General features: G+C 44.1%; 1 protein-coding gene across 8 annotated transcripts in view; it reads left to right on the top strand.

Moving 5' to 3' along the window:
* The first annotated feature begins 217 nt into the window (after nucleotides 1-217).
* The window catches only part of SNTB1 (syntrophin beta 1), a 240,207-nt gene continuing 220,807 nt past the window's right edge, over nucleotides 218-19,617 (top strand). For 4 of the 8 annotated variants that reach the window (XR_009516642.2, XM_059995132.2, XM_059995133.2 and 1 more), the window contains exons 1-2: nucleotides 6,568-12,825; nucleotides 13,333-14,113. Coding sequence is in view for 6 of the 8 variants with exons in the window: in XM_059995132.2 (XP_059851115.1) it covers nucleotides 12,583-12,825; nucleotides 13,333-14,113 (1,024 nt within the window). In the remaining 2 variants the exon portion in view is untranslated. Of the gene's footprint in view, nucleotides 400-6,566; nucleotides 12,826-13,332; nucleotides 14,114-19,617 lie in introns of those variants that run through there. The other 4 variants (XM_059995130.2, XM_059995131.2, XM_069541570.1 and 1 more) reach the window with 4 other exon arrangements.

Below are 19,617 nucleotides of genomic sequence, written 5' to 3'. Positions count from 1 at the left end.
TGAGAACACGCCATACTCACCCACAGCGCTCTCCAGCGAGGAAAACCACCTGACCTCTGAGAGAGACCGTGCATCACTTAGTTTGAACCAATCACCCACTTATTACTCATGCTTTTCCAACCCCCCTGTGCCCTCCTCAAACCACTGGGTCTGCACCAGTCCTGCTCTCCATTTCTTTCAAGTTCCAACACAACACTTACTGTTCTGACCCTGTCCTTCTCTGAGGGTGCCCACCTTCCACATTTTCCTGGACACTGAAGGGTTCGGTCCCTATCGCGATGGGCTCCTTTGTGTTCACAGAGTCAGAACGGCACGGTGAAACTCTCCAGGACTTTGACATCCGGCAGAAGTGCAGCTGAATCCCAGCTCTGGCATTTGCCACCTATGACCTTGGGCAAGGTACGTAAGAGTTTCCTCCGTTGTCGGGTGGATAATCACAGTTGCCCTGGAAAGTTGTTCCAATGATTAAATCAGATAATTATGTAAAGTGCTTAGCTCTGTGCTTGATTCATGCTATGAGATCTAAATATTATTCTTAGCTTGACCTCTCTTTTTTGGTAGTTTCACATAATCCTTTTCTTTCAAATCCAAACTGTCTATCCTTTGAGATCACAAACCAAGTCCTATGTTTTTTTTAAAGCCCATAAAAGTGTCTAGCCCAGGCTGTTTATGGATTAGTCAATAACTGTTTCTGAAATTATTGGAATATTTAGACAATATTATGGTAAAATGTGAGAAAGACGGGAATCACGTGTAAGAGTTGATGGCCTCAACAGAACTGGTACAGTGCTGTACAGAGCATGATTCTCCAGATACTGAAGAAAAATGCTCAAGTTTGACTCAGAAAAGCTGAGTTATAATAACCTTGGCAACCTTGGTAAAGTCACACAACCTTGGGTTCTCGTCAGAAAATAATGCTTAACAAAACCTGCCTACCTTTCTGGGACATGTTGAGGTTCAACTGCCACCATCTATATGAAAACATTTTCAAACAGTAATATAGTATAAAAATGAAAGAGCTGAGAATGGCTGGGTAAATTAGACTTCTTAAGATTACCTAGGAAAGGAAGAAAGAGGTAGGCTGTTTCTCCTGGAAATTGCCCAGTGTCTGAACATTGTTAGGATTTGTAGCCTTGAAATGTGTACATAATCTGATCCTCCCCTGGATGACAGAGGGTCAGGCTGTACTTCCCAAGACTGCTCAGAACCAGATCTGCTAGCCCCTTCCACTCTGCTCCTGTGCCCAAGTTAACCCTGCAGTGGCTAAAAGCTAATTTCTAAAATATTAGGAGACTTTATGGGGAGCAAAATCCAGGTACTTACCCAGAAATGTTCTCTGGCTTGACTCCATTTACAAAGAATGTACAGTGCAGAGAATTCTGAGACTCCTATGGATTCAAATAAACCCCAAATTTATCTCTATACAAGTCTCATTTTTAGCACTTTTTGGGTCAGGTTGGTTTCTTTTCATTTGCTTTTGCTGCAAGCTTGTGGAAGTGTTTGCTTCTTGACAAGTAGGAGTTGGGAAAGAGGTGGAAAATTACAATCTGATAGCCACACCATGCCTTTTGGGCAAGAACCTAATAGAAAAACATCGAGTCTGGTGTTGAACCATACAGCAGAAAACAGAAGGTCTAGCATCCTATTTCTGTCACTAGTTTGGACAGTGGTATAGGCTGAAGGCGCATACCATGAAGCAGAAGAAAGTCCAACTGGCTAGTTGCCATAAAACCTACCTTGTAGCATTACACTTACTGTATGAGCAGGGATGGGACCTCCTTGGAGCTCAGAGGTTTCATTCTATGCTGTGAGAACATGAGATTGTAACAGATTATGTACTGAAGACTGAAGACAGACCAAACATATGCCAACTTCCCAGAGACTGATATAAACATCCAGAGCTCCAATTCGGTTATGTATAGTGGGAGGTACCAAGTCATGACCCAAAGTTCAAATGCAGCCTGCAGCAGTCTTTGTTTTGCTTGTCATTTATTTTATTTCTGGGGCTAAATAATATTTTATGCAAATTTGAGCCAAAGGTTTTTCCAGCTTACTGTGGTATAACTGACGTATAACACTGGGCAAGTTTAAGATGTAAAACATGATAATTTGATATACATTTATATTGTGAAATGATTACCACAGTTAGGTTAGTTAGCACATCCATCACTTCACAGAGTTATCTCTTTTTTTTAATGGTAAGAACTTTAAAGACCTACTCTCTTAGCAGCTTTCAAGTATGCAATACAGTCTTGTTAACTACAGTCACATACTATACATTAGATCCCCAGAACTTATTCATCTTATGTCTGAAAGTTTCTACGTTTAACCTCCTTCACCTATTCTTCCCCACCCATCTGGCATCCACCAATCTACCCTCTGTTTCTATGAGTTTGGTTTTTTTAGATTCTACATGGAAATGAAATCATAGAATATCTTTCTTTCTCTGTCTGGTTTATTTCACTTAACATCATGCTTTCAATGTCCATTCATGTTGTTGCAAATGGCAGGATTTCTTCTTTTTTATGGCTGAATAATATTCCATTACACATATAACTCACATTTTCTTTTTCCAGTCATCCATTGATGGACATTTAGGTTGCTTGTGTATCTTGGCTATTGTGAATAATGCTGCAATGAACATGGGGGTGCAGATATCTCTTCAAGATAGTGATTTCATTTCCTTTGGATATATATTCAGAAGTGGGATTTCTGGATTATGTGATAGTTCTATATTTAATTTTTTGAGGAACCTCCATACTGTTTTCCATTGTGGGTGCACCAATTTATATTCCCACCAACAGTGCACAGCATTCCCTTTTCTCCACATCCTCGCCAGAACTTGTTAGGTCTTGTCTTTTTTTTTTTTTTGCGGTACGCGGGCCTCTCACTGTTGTGGCCTCTCCCGTTGCGGAGCACAGGCTCCGGACGCGCAGGCTCAGCGGCCACGGCTCATGCGCCCAGCCGCTCCACGGCATGTGGGATCTTCCCGGACCGGGGCACGAACACGTGTCCCCTGCATCGGCAGGTGGACTCTCTCAACTACTGCGCCACCAGGGAAGCCCCAGGTCTTGTCTTTTTGATAACAGCCATTCTAACAGGTTGAGCCAAATTTAGAAAGTCATTTAAAAGTATATTTCTTGATTGTTTTGGCAAATCAGAGCATCTGGCTCCTATGCTTTTCCCAAATGACAGCAATCACTGCCTGTTCCTGAACAACACTGGCTCTTGACAGGGAGCTTGTGCTCTCCAGGTTTGCATATCTCTCACCTCTGATTATTATCCAACACGGGGATCATTTATCATGGTGTTTGCAGAGAAATATCTCATCTATTCTTATGTCTCTATCAAAATTTGGAAAATTTAATAGAAAACTAGAGGGCAGAGTATTTTAAGAAAACTGAAAGAGGACATATTTCCTTTTGGGGGTAAAGAATAAACATCCTCATCAAATACATATATATATATATATATATATATATATTTATCTATCATCATCATCCTATGGTCATAAGCTTCTCTCTTCCCCAAGGTAAAATCACTTTAGCCATGAAAAACTTGCAGAGCTTACTGATTATAATTGACTTTTTGTGACAGAATCTAAGTTCACTCTAAGTTGATTCTTTGGGGGAAAACAAAATTCTCTCTTAAAAGGAAAAAAAAAAAAGAAGATAGAAGAAGGAAAGAAAGAAATCCCCAACCAGCCTGAAACACATTTTTCAGTCACTTGATTTTCTGGAAAGAAAATAAATGGCAATAAAGTGTTTTGCATCAGTGAAAAAAATAAGACTCCCTTGCTCTGACTGTAATCTACAGCTGCCTTTACTTGGGGGCATTGGTGCTGGTGACATTGAAAAGAATAGCCATAGTTTTTTTAGCCTTTCAGAAAGCCAGTGAGACAGAGTTTAAAACATACCAGTGTTAGGGCTGCCAAAGACTCATTCTTTGGAAGAGAGGTTGATCCTCTTGTGGGTTTCCCTTTCAGAATGATTGTAAAGGCCCTCACTCAGAGGACCGCAGATGTAAAATCTGAGTTTCTATCAACTGAAGCTTAAAATATAGTGAAGGTGGCAGGGTGACCCAGTGGAAAGGGGACAGGATGTGGAGTTTGTCAAGCCTCAGTCTGAATTTCAACTCTTCCACCCAAAATTGATGTGACCTAGAATGGGCTTATTTCTCTGTGTTTCAATTCCCTATGTATGAAACATGGATAACTTCTGCTTCACAGAGAAAACATAAATTGACCCATTGTAGGCACATTGAAGTGTTGATTCTGATTCTTTTGTTTGTTTGTTTCCTTTATGTATAATAATGTTAGCTAACATGGACTGAAATGTTTACTATCTGCCAGACCGATGCCCCTTCACCTACATTCCAGTTTTCTCCTGCTTTTAAAGTTGCTCTAGTCCCTTTCCTAAATTTGAATACACTAGAGCAGGAGTCATTCTTTTTTTCTGTAAAGGACAAGGTTAGAAATATTTTTATATTTTTGACCATCTCTACTGTCAAAGGGTTCAAAGGTCAAAGGGCTCTATAGTTTGTCAGATTATTCAAACCTGCTATTGTAGTATGAAAACAGCCACAGATAATATATAAACAAATGTCTGTGGCTGTGTTACGATAAAAGTTTATTTACAAAAAAAACAAAGAGCTGGACCAGGGACCATAGTTTGCTGCATCAGAAACCCCTTGATAAAATGTAAATTTCCAGACCCTACCAAAGGCCAGAATCATCAGAATCCTTTGGAGTGAGGCTTACGTTTCTGCATTATTATTCCCAACTCTATTTTGGGAAAAAAAAAAAAAAAAGTATTAAGCCTATCAATAATTTGAAAGAATCGTACAATGAATCCCCATTTATCTTTCACTAAATTAACTTATTATTAATTTTGCATCATAGATCTCCTTCTCTTTCTCTTGTTCTCTGTCTCTATGTTTGAAAGTCAGTTGATACTTTGCCACATTTTCTTGGTAATCCCTCCCTTTCTCCATCTGAAAGTCAGTTACAGGCATCAACACGTATCTTCTAAGAAGAAAAACTTTCTACGATTATCACCTGCAAGAAACTTAATTAACATGGATACAATTATATGATCAAATATACAGTTTGTATTTAAATGTCTTTAATTGCCACACACAAAAAATTCCTTGTAGTTTTTCTTTTATTATTGAATCCAAGGTCTTGCAATTTATTTGGGTTTCGTGTACCTTTAGCTTCCTTTCTTTTAGAAAATTGCACCCTGTTTTTTGTCTTCCATGACTTGACACTTTTGAGAAGCCCTGGCCACTTATTTTATAGAATCCCTGCAATCTGGATCTGCCTGTTTCCCCATATTTAGATATTTAGATGGTAGATTGGATCAAGCAGCTATATGGTGATCTGCGCACCTTTACTGAAATATATCCTAAGGACAAAATGAACTGCAGAGAAATTTTGAACTTACTAAGTAGGTTTGTTTTTGGTACTGCTATCAGGATAGTAATAGTAATTCTGAAACAATTTCTTTTTGTAATGTAGGACACACCAAAATGAATAGCTCTATTGACATGTATGAAAACCAGATTTCTCACATATTGGGAGACACAAATATGGAATAAGGAAAAGTAAGAAAGTATCTCATGGTGTAGAATTTGAAATGATAATAGGAGTATGAACTCTATCTACCTATCATCATAGTTTAAGTAAGCACACCTAGTCTCCAGATCTTGATTTTTAAATCACATTTCACACTGAAAGGAACCAGGGGTCCTTAAGGAATGGCTGATCCCAGGGCTAGGCAGATAAAATACAAGTTGATCCTGAAATGGCTTGTTATGCCAGAAAGCAAAAAGCAAAAAAAAAAAAAAGTGCTTGATAATGAGGACCTGTCAAAAGAACACAAGAGGCAGCTTGAAGAGGTTCATACTGGCCATATTTGATATATTTAAGCAGAAAATAGAAAAATGATAGTAATGAATTAGAGCGCATTAGATAAGAATCTATATCACAGTGAAATTCAAAACCAACAACAAAAATCACTGTATATAGAAAAAAGTTCCTTGCTTCAGAAGCAATAATAAATGTGGAAGAAATTATTGAATTTGATACCTGCTTTTTTAGCATGTTCCCCAGGTGGTTCTAATTCCCTCCAACCACTGGGAACAACTACTAGGTGTCTCCTTGACACTGTTCAATTTTATAATAGCCATGAATCTTAAACATAGCCCCAGGTCTGGAGAACCTCATACTTAATAGAAATATATGAAAAATAGAAATTCTAGTGAACCTGTGACAATTTGTTTTCTCCTTCAAAACACTTCTGAAAGTATTTTCCATCACTGTTTAATATATCAGTCATTCTGGCTACTCCTGAAACCTGCCTTTCTATTGTAGCGTGGTCCTAGGAGAAGTCCTGCTTACTTTCTCCATAATCCCCTGCCCCTGCAGTGCAAAGCCTTATCACCCGTGGAGACAGGAAAAGGAGGCAGCTGCCTGGGATTGCCTCCAGGCTCAGCCTCTTGCTTGCTCTATTTTTTTTTTTTTTTTTTTTTTTTGTCCCTTCACCAGGCAGACCAGAGCTTTCAGGCAGTGATTGCCAACTTCGAGTTTAGTCCAGTGGACACTGCGTGTAAATACAGTGTCTTGCAATGCCTCAGAGGGCTTGAATTTTCATTCCAGAAGTAGGGTAGTAGCCCTTTGCCTTTAAATATGTCTTCCGCCTCTGGGTTTCCAAGTTTTGCAATTAATTGGGGCTACTTTTGCATAGTTCTAGTTTAATTATGCAGAGAAGCAATTCAAAAGTTAGCATATAGTTATGAATTTCTCTCCCCATAAACACTTTTCCTTTGCTCCCATATTCAAATCGATTGCTAGACCCTATCAATTCTGCTTTCAACATTTTTCAAGCATCATCCTTTGACTTTTCACTTCCTTGCTACCACATTTTAAAGACGTGTATGGAAGAAATTTTGATTTCTTATTCCTCTTTACCTTTGCACCGGGACGTCTTCTATGCCTACTTAGGCCAACTTGCTAAAGTTTTAGTATGTGGTGGGATACACCTTGCCTACTAGGATTTCAGAGTCATTTTATTCAACATGTCTTCAGTATGGGATCTCACCTATCCTTCTACAGTTTTAAAAAAGAATCAAATTTATATCCCTTAGGAAAAGTGACTTAAATTTACAGCATGGATATTAAAAGACTGGGAATGGTTGGTTTCAGCAGAAGTAGTTATGGAAGAGAACAAGAGAGAGTGGAACTCAATAAGAAAAGAGAGAGGATAAGCATCTATAACTACAATTCTGCCTCGAGCTAGTCTTGTTGCCCAAAGTCACCACTACAACATTCTAAACACAGTGAGCAATCAGATAACTCACCTGACCTACTGGCTGGCTGAGAGCCTGGGTGGTCGTCTATCTAGTTTACCAAGGATCCACCCAGCTATCCACCAGGTCTATGCAATAGAGTGTGTTGGCCAACGCACTTGAAATGGATGATGTGCCTGTAGGCCTCCTGGGGCATGCCAGAGAAGAAGGAACCTGCTCAGCCTTCTGTTCAAGCGCTGTGCCCCAGTCTCAGTGCCTCATCTTTAAAATAAGAGTCACTCTTCCTGTGCCTTGAAGAAACTTTGAGAGCCAACGTGGAGACTTCCGTGGGTCTCCCCTTCTTGCAGCAAGTAGCCTCAAGGGTGCCCTTGGGCTAAGAATTGCATCTGGGCAATTCCTCGTTTCTCAAGGTGGTCTCTGTTGCCAGTTAAGACTCCTCAGTAGGTCTCTGTGAGGTTTCAGTGGCCTCAAAGCAGAGGGTCCAGATGGGGGCCTGACTGAGCCCTCTGCTGTCAATCTCAGCTTGCTCTAGCTGCAGCCACTAATGACAACCTTGTTTCCTTACAAATTCCAGCCTGTGACTTTCCAGCCATGTCGTTACTTGTAAAAAACCTATTCTTCTGTTGTCTTTGATGGGGTCAAAAAAATTCATGTAGTTACATAAAAATATCTGATTCACAGGGAAGCCAACTATATGTCTTGTGTTGGGACAGTTCAAAATGTAGTTCCTAGACGACTTTTGCAAATCGTTCTTGTTGCCAGACGCGCTCAGACATTGCTGTGCAGATGTGGGGGAGGATGGAGGGAAGGGGAGGGGAGATACTTTTTTGGTCTTTTTGCTTTTTACCTTCCCCAAGAGGGGACAGTCTGGCCAGCTTGCTCCAGTAATGCAATAAAGACATTGCAATAAATAAAGCAAAAAATAGTGAAACAGTAGGGAAAGGGGCAGGGCACAACCTTTAAAGGAATGACATATCCTGAGGACACGACATAAACTGATTACAACCAAATAGGTCCAAGATGGTGGACGAGTCAACTTCCTCCAGACCTTGAGCCCCAGTATACACTCGCTGTAACACATCAGCGCTCTAAATGACACATCCACAGGCACCATGACAGTTCCAAGGCTGACCATAAAGGTCAAAAAGTAGGTGGTGGCCCAATTCCTGGGAATCTCCACCCATTATGCAAAATAGCTAGAATACTCCTCCCACTCATTAGCCTACAAATTTACCCACCCCTATAAAAACTGACAACCCCATACCCTGGGGCTGCTCTCGCCTTCTGAGATGGCCCACACACTGTCCATGGAGTGTGTTTCTCTCTAAATAAATCCACTTCTTACCTGTCACTTTGTCTCTCACTGAATTCTTTCTGTGATGAGACATCAAGAACCTGAGCTTCATTAAGTCCTGCGACCAGGTGTGTGATCTCAGTTGAAAGACTGTGGGTTTTGGCCGGGTTCAAGTCCCAGCTACGTGGATGCAAGTCCCAATCAGGGTTTTGGCCAACTTTGAGTCTTGGATGCGTGGGTTCAAGCCCCAGTCTGGGTTTTGAGTCCCAGCCTGAGGGTTCAAGTCCCAATCTGAGTTGCACAGTTTTAGTTTCAATAGTGAGAAGAAGAAATAAAATAAGAGTCACTAACCAGAATTATGATTCAGAGTCTGGAATCTGGCTGCTTCCATTCATTTCACACTCAGTACTGCAGCCCTCTCATTCTCCCCATGAGTTCTTTATGTACATGTCTGTCTTGCTGTCTTAATTATCTTTGTATCCTTCGGTGTGCCTGTCTCCAGCACCTTCCACAGTGTTTTATAAGAGCAGGTACTCAGTAAGCATTTGGTCAACACGTATGTACACAGGTAGGCCTCAGCTTAGGAGCTCTGCATTTCAAGCACCCTCCTGCCCCTCTGTCATTCTGTTCTCTAATTTCCCCTCAGATGTCAAGGAGCTTTCTGCCTCCTCTTCTTCACAAGGTAAATACCTTATATCCAAACTCCATTCTGTAATTGGATAAATCCCCCTAAAGATGCTCAACCTATCTTCAGGAAACAGCATCAAAAGTACAATGATCCTATTTTCCAAATGTTAACACTGGAGCATGTGTTCTAACCAGTAAAAATTGACTCAGTAGGTATTAGGAAGTAATACAGTCTCTCGCTATCCGAGGGGGATTGGTTTCAGAACCCCAAAGGATACCCACATCTGAGGATGCTTAAGTCCCTTATATCAAATGGCATAGAGCAGTCGGCTTTCCATACTGCAAGTTCCGCATCCACGGATTTAACCAACTGCTGATACAGAGGGCCAACTGTAGTTGTAATTAAGACAGTTCCTGACAATCCAAAATGTATGATGGTTGAGGCTCAAAGAGGACAAGGAGAATGGATTGTGCTGTAATCCTCCAAGGCCCTCCTTTGTGGTCTGGCCCAGGCTATCTCTCTGATCTCCCCTCTGGTCTCTCTCTTCCTCCCAGGGGCTGCTCCAGCCATGCTGGCCTCCTTTGGTCCCTTGAACCAGGCAAGCTTAGTTCTATCTCAGGTGCTTTGCTCTGGCTCTTCCCTCTCACTGGGACCCTCTTCCCTAGATCTCTGCAAGATTCCCCTCTTCTTACCATCCATGTCTCAGGCAAAAGTCACCTCCTCACAAAGGCTTTCCTTAACAGTGGCCTTGCCCCTCGTCACTCTAGACCCTGTTGCTCTGTTTTATTTTCTTCCTGGTATTTACTTCTCCGTGAAAGGGTCTTAAGTTTGCAGTCTTTCTCCACCTCCACCCTACCGCCCACTATGATGTAAGCCTCATAGAGCACATCCTACCATTTGTCTGCTCGCATATCACAGCACCTAGAACAGTGCCTGGGACAGGACAGATGCACCACCAAACTTTGTGGAATGAGGGAGGAACACTGCCCCTTCTTGCTACTGCTCCATCACTATCCTCTGCTCTGTGCTGCTGAGGATTTCGTGGCCTGTTTTTGCAAGCCTAAGTCCACCCAAACATCTGCAGGAAAATGCACCTCCCACAGCAAAGGGGCACCCATGGGAAGATCCCACTTTGGGCTGGGTGGAAATGGAAGTCAAAAGTTTAGGACAGAAGGAGGAAACAGAACTGGAGACAGAGCTAAGTAAAAGAAATCTGGTTAAAAAAAGGAGGAGGGGACTTCAGCTGTAATATCTGGAATGCTCAAGTTGGACTGGGATTCATAACCCAGTTGTGTCTTTGTCACAAACCCACCACATGGATTTGTCACTGCTCTTCTCTGAGCTTCAAAGGCCACACGCATAAAGTGAGGAAGCTAGTAGTCTTTTCAGACCTGTCCAGTGACCATTCTTCAAAAGGGGAGACCTAAGAGAACATAATCTGTCCTAATTGTAAGTATTACAGGGCTGCGGTGCAGTAGTCCCATCTAGAACCAAGAAAGGAGGTAAGTAAAGTTTACCTTGGAGAGTCAGCCTTACTGCTCAGGGGCCAGATATGCAGAGCTGTGTGAGGGATAAGAAAGGGCTTTTAGGCCAGCAAGACCACAGTAGTCATCAGCTTCAACTTACTAACATGTCTAAAGAAAAGAATGTGTCAATTCTGGAAGGGCCGGGTGTGCTCTAACTTTGGAAAGCAGGAGAGGCCAGAGAGACAAGGCTGGCTGCCCCTTTCTACACACATCTAGGGGAAGGGTCTAAACCCTCAGGGCTTTCCTCCCAGTGGAAAGGCTGGCCTCAGTCCAAGGTGAACACTGGGGCTGACAGGTTCTGAGCATTTTTAGGACAGTGTAGGACAATGATTAAGGTCCAAATTCTTCACACCTGGGTTTGTATCCTGACTCTGCCATTCATTAGCTACAGGACCAGAACAAGTTTTACAATCTGTACCTCCGCCTTTCCACCTGTGAAACAGGAGAGATGATAATAGTAAGTATCCCCAAGAATTACTGGGAAGATTAAGTGAACATGTATAAAGCACTTAGAATAGGGGCTATTATTCTAATTCCATTGGTGAAGGCATCTCTGGCTGACATGTATACCTCAGGCCTAATGATACTGAATATTTGCTCTTCTCCTTCTGATGCCACTTTCAACAAGCAACCTACTGCTTCCCATGTAGGGCTGCTTACCCGGAAAAAAATGTGCTTATCACAGAGATTCTGAGAAATTCCCATCCCGGAGCTTGCAATTTCTTATGGCAAATTGATACATTACTTCTAGTTATGCCTGGGCCTCTGACATCGCTTGACCACAGAGGCAAGATACAGGTGTGATGTGAATGGAGGATTTCAGTCCAAGGGCGATCTGTTTTGATTTCTAAATCATCACACTGGCATCCTGGTGCCTATCTCCACCTCAGTGCATTTGGCAGCACTCAGGCTCCTGAAGAGCGACGTGTGTGAGTCCTCAGCCTCTAAAGCAGAGGGCAGCCCCCAGACGGTTTTCCTACCCAACACTGGAGCCGCCTGTGCTGTCCCGGCCGTGAGTACCTTTCCATGAAAGAATAAACAGCTTTTGGAACACTGGTGGGTTAGAAATATAGGAAATAAGGTTGCTACAAGCAGAAGTATAAATCTAAGCATTCCCCTTGACCTACCTGCAGTGACTTCTTTTCCTCAAAAACAAAAAATCAAAAATACCCAAAACTCAAATGTTTCCATTTCATTCTGGGACCCTGCCTGGAATACCAACCACCCGATCTCTGGGGATTGGTCTGGGTTTTTAAACATTCTCAATTAAAAGTGTGAGTCATTCTGGAAGGGTTAGAGAACTTCCAATGATAATACACATCGGTGGGAATGTGTTCAATAGATTTCTTTCCTCCTGACACCTTGCTGGGTTGGGTTTACCTTTAGGAATTCTCAGATTTGTGAATTTTGTTTTGGTTTTTGGAGAGAGGGCAGAGAGAGGAGGGAAAAGGAGGGAAAGGAGAAGTGTGAAACACTTCCAGAGTTCCATGAGACCTGCTTAGGGTCGGGGAGAACTTGAGAGGTTCAAGGACCAGGAGGGTTCTGGGAGGTTCATCTAAGACATGGGTTATGTTGGCATTTCCGCATTGGCCTGAGAAAGTAACCAATGATTATAATATCATTTCCCAGGAAAAATGCAGCTAGAGCTCCACATATGTCACTCATAAAGGAACTTTTGAGAGACAGTCCATTGCAACTGAGTTCTTAAATGGTGGACTTTCTATATTGGATCTCGGGAAGAAAGAGAACGTCACAGGAAGCATTTGGGTGGCACTGGGGGGGAAAAAAAGATAGGTCAGAAGCAGAGAGCATATAATGTGCTAGAAATGGAAGAACATCTGTCTCTGGGGTCTGGGGCAGGTAGCGACCTGCTAAAAACCCCAGCCAGCAAAGACACCTCTCCAGAGACCCGGCAGAAAGATGTCCTGCATTTAAAAAGAAGTTTCTCGCACTCGGGTTATGCTGACGTTTCATTTTGGGGTCTTGGGACAGCCTTCCCTCGTGACTCTCAGGGAACCCAGGGCCTCTGCCTGAGTCTACCTGACAGTCCCTGCGAAAAGGAGAGACAGGTAAGAACTCAGCAGGAGAAGCCGAGACTTGGTTTGAGGAAGCCAGAGGGAGGAGATTTGAATCTAGACACCCCTGGGGGGTAGGACTGAGAGGCGATTCTACAGAGGGTGTGAAAGGGGAGGGGGCTTGGGAGCATCAGGCAGGGGACCAACGCAGGACACACAGACCACGCCAACGTGCGGTGTGGGCGCCCGCGGAGAAGGACGGGTGGAAACGAGACGCCTGGGGCGGGGTGGAGGGGAAGCTGTCCCTGCGGCGACGTGCGCTCGGAGGAGGGAGGCGGGGAGGGTCGAGCGGGCGCGCGGCGTGTGACCGCCGAGGCTGCGGCGGCTGGAACAGGTGAGCGGCCGCCGGGCGCTGGGTCCCCGCCCTTCCCCGGGAGCGACTCCCCCTACCGACCCTCGCCGGCGCTTAGCCGTTACGCGGCTTCCCCTCGGTTTGGGGTTTTGCCACTGGCAGCTGGTTTTTTTCCCCTTTCCTGTTTCTGTCTCTCCTTCTTCTTTTAGGTTGCTCCACCCCGCCCAGGATCAGGCCAGGGGGAACCGGCCGCACCGCGGTTGCCAACTCGCGCAGGGCGCTTTGGCGAAGTCCCGGAGTGGAGTCCCGCGTCCCGCCTCCTCCCTGCGGGGCGCGCTCTCCTTGCTCCCCCCCGCAACCCTTCCCCACTTTTCCCCCCTTTTGCAATCACATGGCATTTTAAGAATGCGGGAAAGATGGCGGTAGCGGCGGCGGCGGCAGCGGCGGCCGGGCCGGCCGGCGGGGGAAGCGGCCGAGCGCAGCGGAGCGGGCTGCTGGAAGTTTTGGTGCGGGATCGCTGGCACAAAGTTCTGGTGAACTTGAGCGAGGACGCCCTGGTTCTGAGCTGCGAGGAGGGCGCTGCGGCGTACAACGGCATCGGGACCGCCACCAATGGCTCGTTCTGCAGGGGCGCCGGCGCGGGGCACCCGGGCGCGGGCGGCGCGCAGCCCCCGGACTCGCCCGCCGGGGTCCGCACCGCCTTCACCGACCTGCCCGAGCAGGTGCCCGAGTCCATCTCGAACCAGAAGCGCGGCGTGAAGGTGCTGAAGCAGGAGCTGGGCGGGCTGGGCATCAGCATCAAGGGGGGCAAGGAGAACAAGATGCCCATCCTCATCAGCAAGATCTTCAAGGGGCTGGCGGCGGACCAAACGCAAGCCCTGTACGTAGGAGACGCCATCCTGTCCGTAAACGGGGCCGACCTGCGGGACGCCACCCACGACGAGGCGGTGCAGGCGCTGAAGCGCGCTGGCAAGGAAGTGCTGCTGGAAGGTGAGGGGTTAACGCCGGGCGGGCCGCTCGGGATGCGCAGCGCACGCCCCCCCGTCCCCCGCCCCACCGCAGCCGCATCCTCACACCCACCCGCTTGCTGTCACCCACCAGGGGGCCGCAGCGCGCTGCTGGCGGAGTTTTGACAACTTTTGCCCACCTGGGGGCAACTTGTTCCCTCCCTAGGGTTGTCCCAGGCGTTGACCCGTCAGGGGTGTAGGAAAGGGCTAGGCGAAGAGGGTTTCTGTGCCGAGCACCGGGTCGGAGGCGTAGTGATGTTGTCTCATTTTTTATCCGCGCAAAATCCTTGTGTAGTGTAGGGGCTGGAAGTGAAACTGGCAATGAAGTGTACGCGCCCGCGTTCCGAAGCGAGCTCACTGAGTAATAGCAACTCTGACAGTTTTCTGCTTTGGCACAATTTTCTTCTCAGGAGCCTGGGCTGCCCAGCTAAAAAAAAGGGTTGAATCTCAAAGGGGCCAGAGAGGGGTGGCAACGTGTGAATGCTAGAACTCCCACCACCCTTCCCGATTTCCTCCTTTCAAATTGGAAACTGGGCTTCTGGCTCGGGAGCTGTGCCCAGGGCTGGGAAGTGAGGTGCAGCTGTATGCAAAAGTTCACTTCTGCTGCCAGGTGTTTGGCCGGTCCCTCTGGATTCCAGGTTGCTCCGGTGGAGGGCTGGTGAAGTGGTGTTTCTGCCTGCATCTTCCCCCGGTGTTTCCCCTCCATTCCCCCAGAGTGATGTGGAAACAACTTTGCATTTGTAAACAGTTTCCCCTGCGTGTGAGGTGTCTTAGAAACTACTCTCTTGAGATCTTATGTCCCCATTCTCCTAGTTACCGAATGTGAGCAGAATAGGTAGCACCGTTTTGTGCGCTTTTGTGACTGTGGGGCGTTACGTGGGGCAGAAGGGCAGTGGTAAGGGGATGACGCATTCTCCTTTCCCACTACAGCTGCATTTTTCACTGGATGCCTGCCACTCTGCCCCTTAGCTTGCTTTGTACATAGCTCTTTCAGCACTAATGTCATGGAAATATCTATTTATTCAGCTTTTCCCCTGCTGTAGATTGAGTTATCTGGGGTCTTTGATTTAGTTTGGGTCATCTCCCTTGAGCTCCATGACATGCTTGCTGAGTCAACGAATAAATGAACCCATGGCCATTGAAACAATGTTTCAACTGAGATCTTGTAAACCAGGTGGTTGATTTAAGCCTAAATTAAGAACTTAAGTCAATTTCCTGCTCATCAGTTGTGGTGCTGGTGTGTGAAACCCAGAAAGTTCGAAGTTGGGAAACCAACTGTTCCCTGTAACAGCTGATGCAACTCTCTGGTACATGGCCCACATCCTGGCCTAGAATACATGTCCCCCCCCCCCTTATTTGTCTAGAGGATTTGTGATGTCTTCATATTTAATTGCTACCCAGGATCCAGAAAGTGGAAGGCTATTTGCTTTGGCTTTATGGTTAACATAAATAAACAAAAAAAGTTTTCTTGGTTCAAGTGTGTGTCGGCTTCTGTGACAAGGGGCAGGTGGAATCTGGAGCAAGTGTAGTTTGGACTATAAACGGCTGAATACCTGCTTGGCTTGTAATATTTACTGCAAAATATCAGGGGGCACATAGGCAGGTGGCTTCTATTTCAGGCACTGCCCTTCATTATGTCTCTTCTTCTCCTCAGTTTCACTTTAATGAATAGTGATTTAGCAAAGAAGTAAAAAAAAAAAAAAAAAAAAAAACTCTCTCACCCCAAAAGAGGAAGAAAATGTGACTGGCTACAGTTTAAAATAAACTTAGACGAAGAAAAAAAGTCAAGCAGTTGTCTGACTTTATTGGTGCAGCAACTGAAAAGTGAGCTTTGTAAAAATCTCTGAAGGTAACATTCTTACAACGGATTGTTGTGTGTTCCAGGCAGGACCTCTAGGGGCAGACCTATGGGCTTCTTAGACACGACCCACCTGGGCTTTGGGCAGCAGTCTTATTCCAGGCCTGAGTTTTCAGAAATTGACTGCTATTAAGATAAGCAAGAAACCTCCCCCCCCCAAAAAAAACAGTACCTCTTCTTCTGAGAGTATTGGTCCGAAATGAGGTGGGAATGATCATGTATCATCAAATCAAACAGCATACAACCTCTCTTTTGTAGCTTGGCCTAGTACAGGGATTCCCAGCTGAAGGTACTTTTCAGAATCACGGGAAGGGCTTTTTAAAATCACCTATCGGGACTTCCCTGGCGGTCCAGTGGTTAAGACTTCGCCTTCCAATGCAGGGGGTGTAGGTTCAATCCCTGGTCCAGGAGCTAAGATCCCACATGCCTCACAGCCAAAAAACCAAAACATAAAACAGAAGCAATATTGTAACAACTTCAATAAAGACTAAAAATGGTCCACATCAAAAAAAAAAATCTTGAAAAATATTTAATAAAATAAAATCACCTATCTACTTGCTACTGCACTGAAATGCCATCTTGATTCCAGAATTTCTACATAGGAAAGTCTTTGCTGATGTAATCTAGTTGGACCAGAGGGCTAAGGGAGATGTATTAAAGATATATTTATATGGCAAAGACACTGTTTTCTATTTAGATTGCTTTTTTTGGTTTGTATGATTTTTGAGGGAGCGGTTGGAGACTAGTTTCATCCCTCAACCGCAGCCAATATGACCCCCATTACATGACATGCGCCCCCTAGTGGAGACTGACTGCCTCTACTAATGGTACATCCTGTGAAATGAAACCCCGCCCAGCAAATTTCAATGCCAGCGTTCTAGTCTTAGATTCTGCCACAGAAGGATGTCAACCTCCCTGAGCCTCAGTGTTTTCTGAAAAATGAGAATAAAGAAATGCTTACTTACTGAGCTGCTGTATGGAAGAGCACTCTGAGAATTTAAAAAGGCCTGGGGAGGGGGGCGGGACAGAATGTATCAAATGCCTGCTGTGATTATTTTTACAATTCACATGAAGATGAAATTGCCCCTTCTAAGGGACACACCTTTCCTATTCCTTTACTAGAGTTTATATTTTTAAATTTTTATTTTTTTGTTGTTGTTTTTGTACTATAGAACTGTAATGTTAGGAGACCTTTGCTCTGGGAAAAGAGAATCACAGCAACAGCTAATATCTCTTGAGCACTTAATATGTGCCAGGTTTTACTTATATTTGTTCATGTACACTTCTGGTAACCCCATGAGGTTAGTCCTACTGTTGCTTATTTTACTGATGGGAAACTAAAGTTTACAGACTTTACATGTTTAAAGTTTACAGGTTATTTGCATAAACTACCAGAGCTAGAAGGCATCCAGGTCTATCAGACTTAAAAGCTCATACTTAAAACCCCCAGGTGAAATTGATACTCTGAGCTTCTGCTTCAACTGCGTGCTTGAATCAGTTGAAGCTTCATCAGTTATTGGGCTCAAGATGTCCTTCCCCACTACTCGAATGTGCTGACATGCTTGGGCCGGCTTTGAGCAGGAAACAGCAATTGTGTGGACCGCTCAAAAGGGAGAGGCAGGAAAGAGGATTGAGTCTCAAAGCCCTCATCACCAAGTGTCTGGCTATCAAGAGGGAGCGGCTGCGATATGGCCCAAATTTACAATGTGACTGAGCCTCCATCATTAAACACATGGCGGGCAAATAGACTCAATTGCAATTCAGACTTAAAGAGTGAATAAACTATGCCAGTGAAGTCAGTGTTAACCCAAACGTGCATCAAAGTTAAGATCAGAAATCTTCACACTGTGAACTCATTTCCCATTTTAGGGAGGTGGGAACAGGGACCCTGCATTCAGCCATGCAGATATTCAACCTCACAACTCCAGGGGTGCACCCTCTGGAGTTGGGCAGGGCGTACCTGCATAGACGTCTTTGGCAGCTTTGGGTACAGAAGGGGGGGTGGGGGAAGAGGTTTTTGCCCTTATATTAATAGTAAAATCATAATTTGGCCTATATCAAACTTTTTGTAACTGAAGCGACAATAAAATTGGTTTCTTCAGAACTTTGTTGAGATCGAGGAGTGCAGAATGTTCTGGAAGTGGAGGTGAGGGGTGGACAGAATTATCCTTGGCTACAGAGGTCACTTATGGAACTAGACTAGAAAAAATAGAAACGCAAAGGAGAAAGTCAGAGACAGTTGTTGGCATTAACCTTCTCCATCAGAGTTCCTCCCTCAGTACTACTCCCAGGAATGCTTGTCTGCTGAGATCATCTAAAATGTCACTTTCATAATCACTTTCTCCAGTGGTGGAAGTAGGGATGATGGGGCAGGGAGATGGCAGGGTGCAAGGGAAGGGCAGTGATATTGCTGGCATTCAGTCTCAGGATTGGATGAGAATTTGAAGTTTAAAGAATATTAATTTATTTAGGATGTACAGATTCTTAAAGAATACCCAAGAACCCTGGAATTAGAATCTTGAAACTTGAGTTATCTTTTAACTAATAATTACACTTTTGGCAATATACTTTATTTCTTTGGACCTTAATTTTCTTCATTGGAAAGCTAGAAAGCTGCAGTAAGCCATCTCTAAACCTTATTTCACTTCATAACTTATAAATTCAGACCCAACACACTTTTATTAACAAATCTTTCTAACACCCCTTTTATTATCATGAAATGAATTTCATAAATATAACCTAACTCTAATTTAAATTTAAAATCCAAATAATGCCCTATTATTAACATGAAAAAATGGAGAAATGAAGTGAATTATAAAAAATATGTTTCAACAGATAACTGCATGGTACAACTACACCAGAGGTCATAATGAAGGAGGTAGATGCTAGGACTTGTATGTAAAATTACTATCGATGCATAGCTACAAATGAAGATGGGTAGGGGTATGTAGTATCACTTGGGATCTGGAAAAATCTTGCCCTGTGAAGGACTGGCTCAGACGTTGCAAGGTGTCTTGGATCCCTGGCGGCTATCACTAAATGCTAGTCGTATGCCAGCATGACCCACCTTGACCTCTAAAATGCCTCCATAAGTTTATGAACTGCTATTGGGGAAGGGCAAGAACCAAGCTCTTAAGAACCAGTGTTCTGTAAGAATGCTAATTCTACTTTATAATGCCTAACCTTTTGTAAACTCTTTTTACACGTGTGATCATACCTAACACTTATATAATATTTACCTTGTACCAGATGCTGTTCTTAGCACTTTACGTGGACCAAATCAGTGGTATCTCACAATACCCTGATGCTATCAGTATGTCTATTTTACAGATAAGAAAACTGAGGCCCAGATCAATTAAGCCACTTGCCAAAGAAACACAGTGAATAAATGCTGAGGCTGAGATTGAAGCACAAGCCTTAAAGCCTTTGATCCTCATGAACAGCTGTACAAAATAAGCGGACTAGGGATGCTTATCCTCAACTTGTTGATTAGGAAAGTGAAGCTCCAAGAGGTGGAATGATTTGTCTTTATGAGGCCTTTCTTCTACTTTCTTGTTTGAAATATTCGTTTTCTACTATGGCTGTAACAAATAACTAGAAACCCTGGTAAATTAAAACACACATTTACT

The sequence above is a fragment of the Delphinus delphis genome, chromosome 17, assembly GCF_949987515.2.
Source record: "Delphinus delphis chromosome 17, mDelDel1.2, whole genome shotgun sequence".
Lineage (NCBI taxonomy): Eukaryota > Metazoa > Chordata > Mammalia > Artiodactyla > Delphinidae > Delphinus > Delphinus delphis.
Note: the sequence above shows the minus strand (reverse complement) of the source record. Positions and strands in the feature narration are given on the sequence as shown.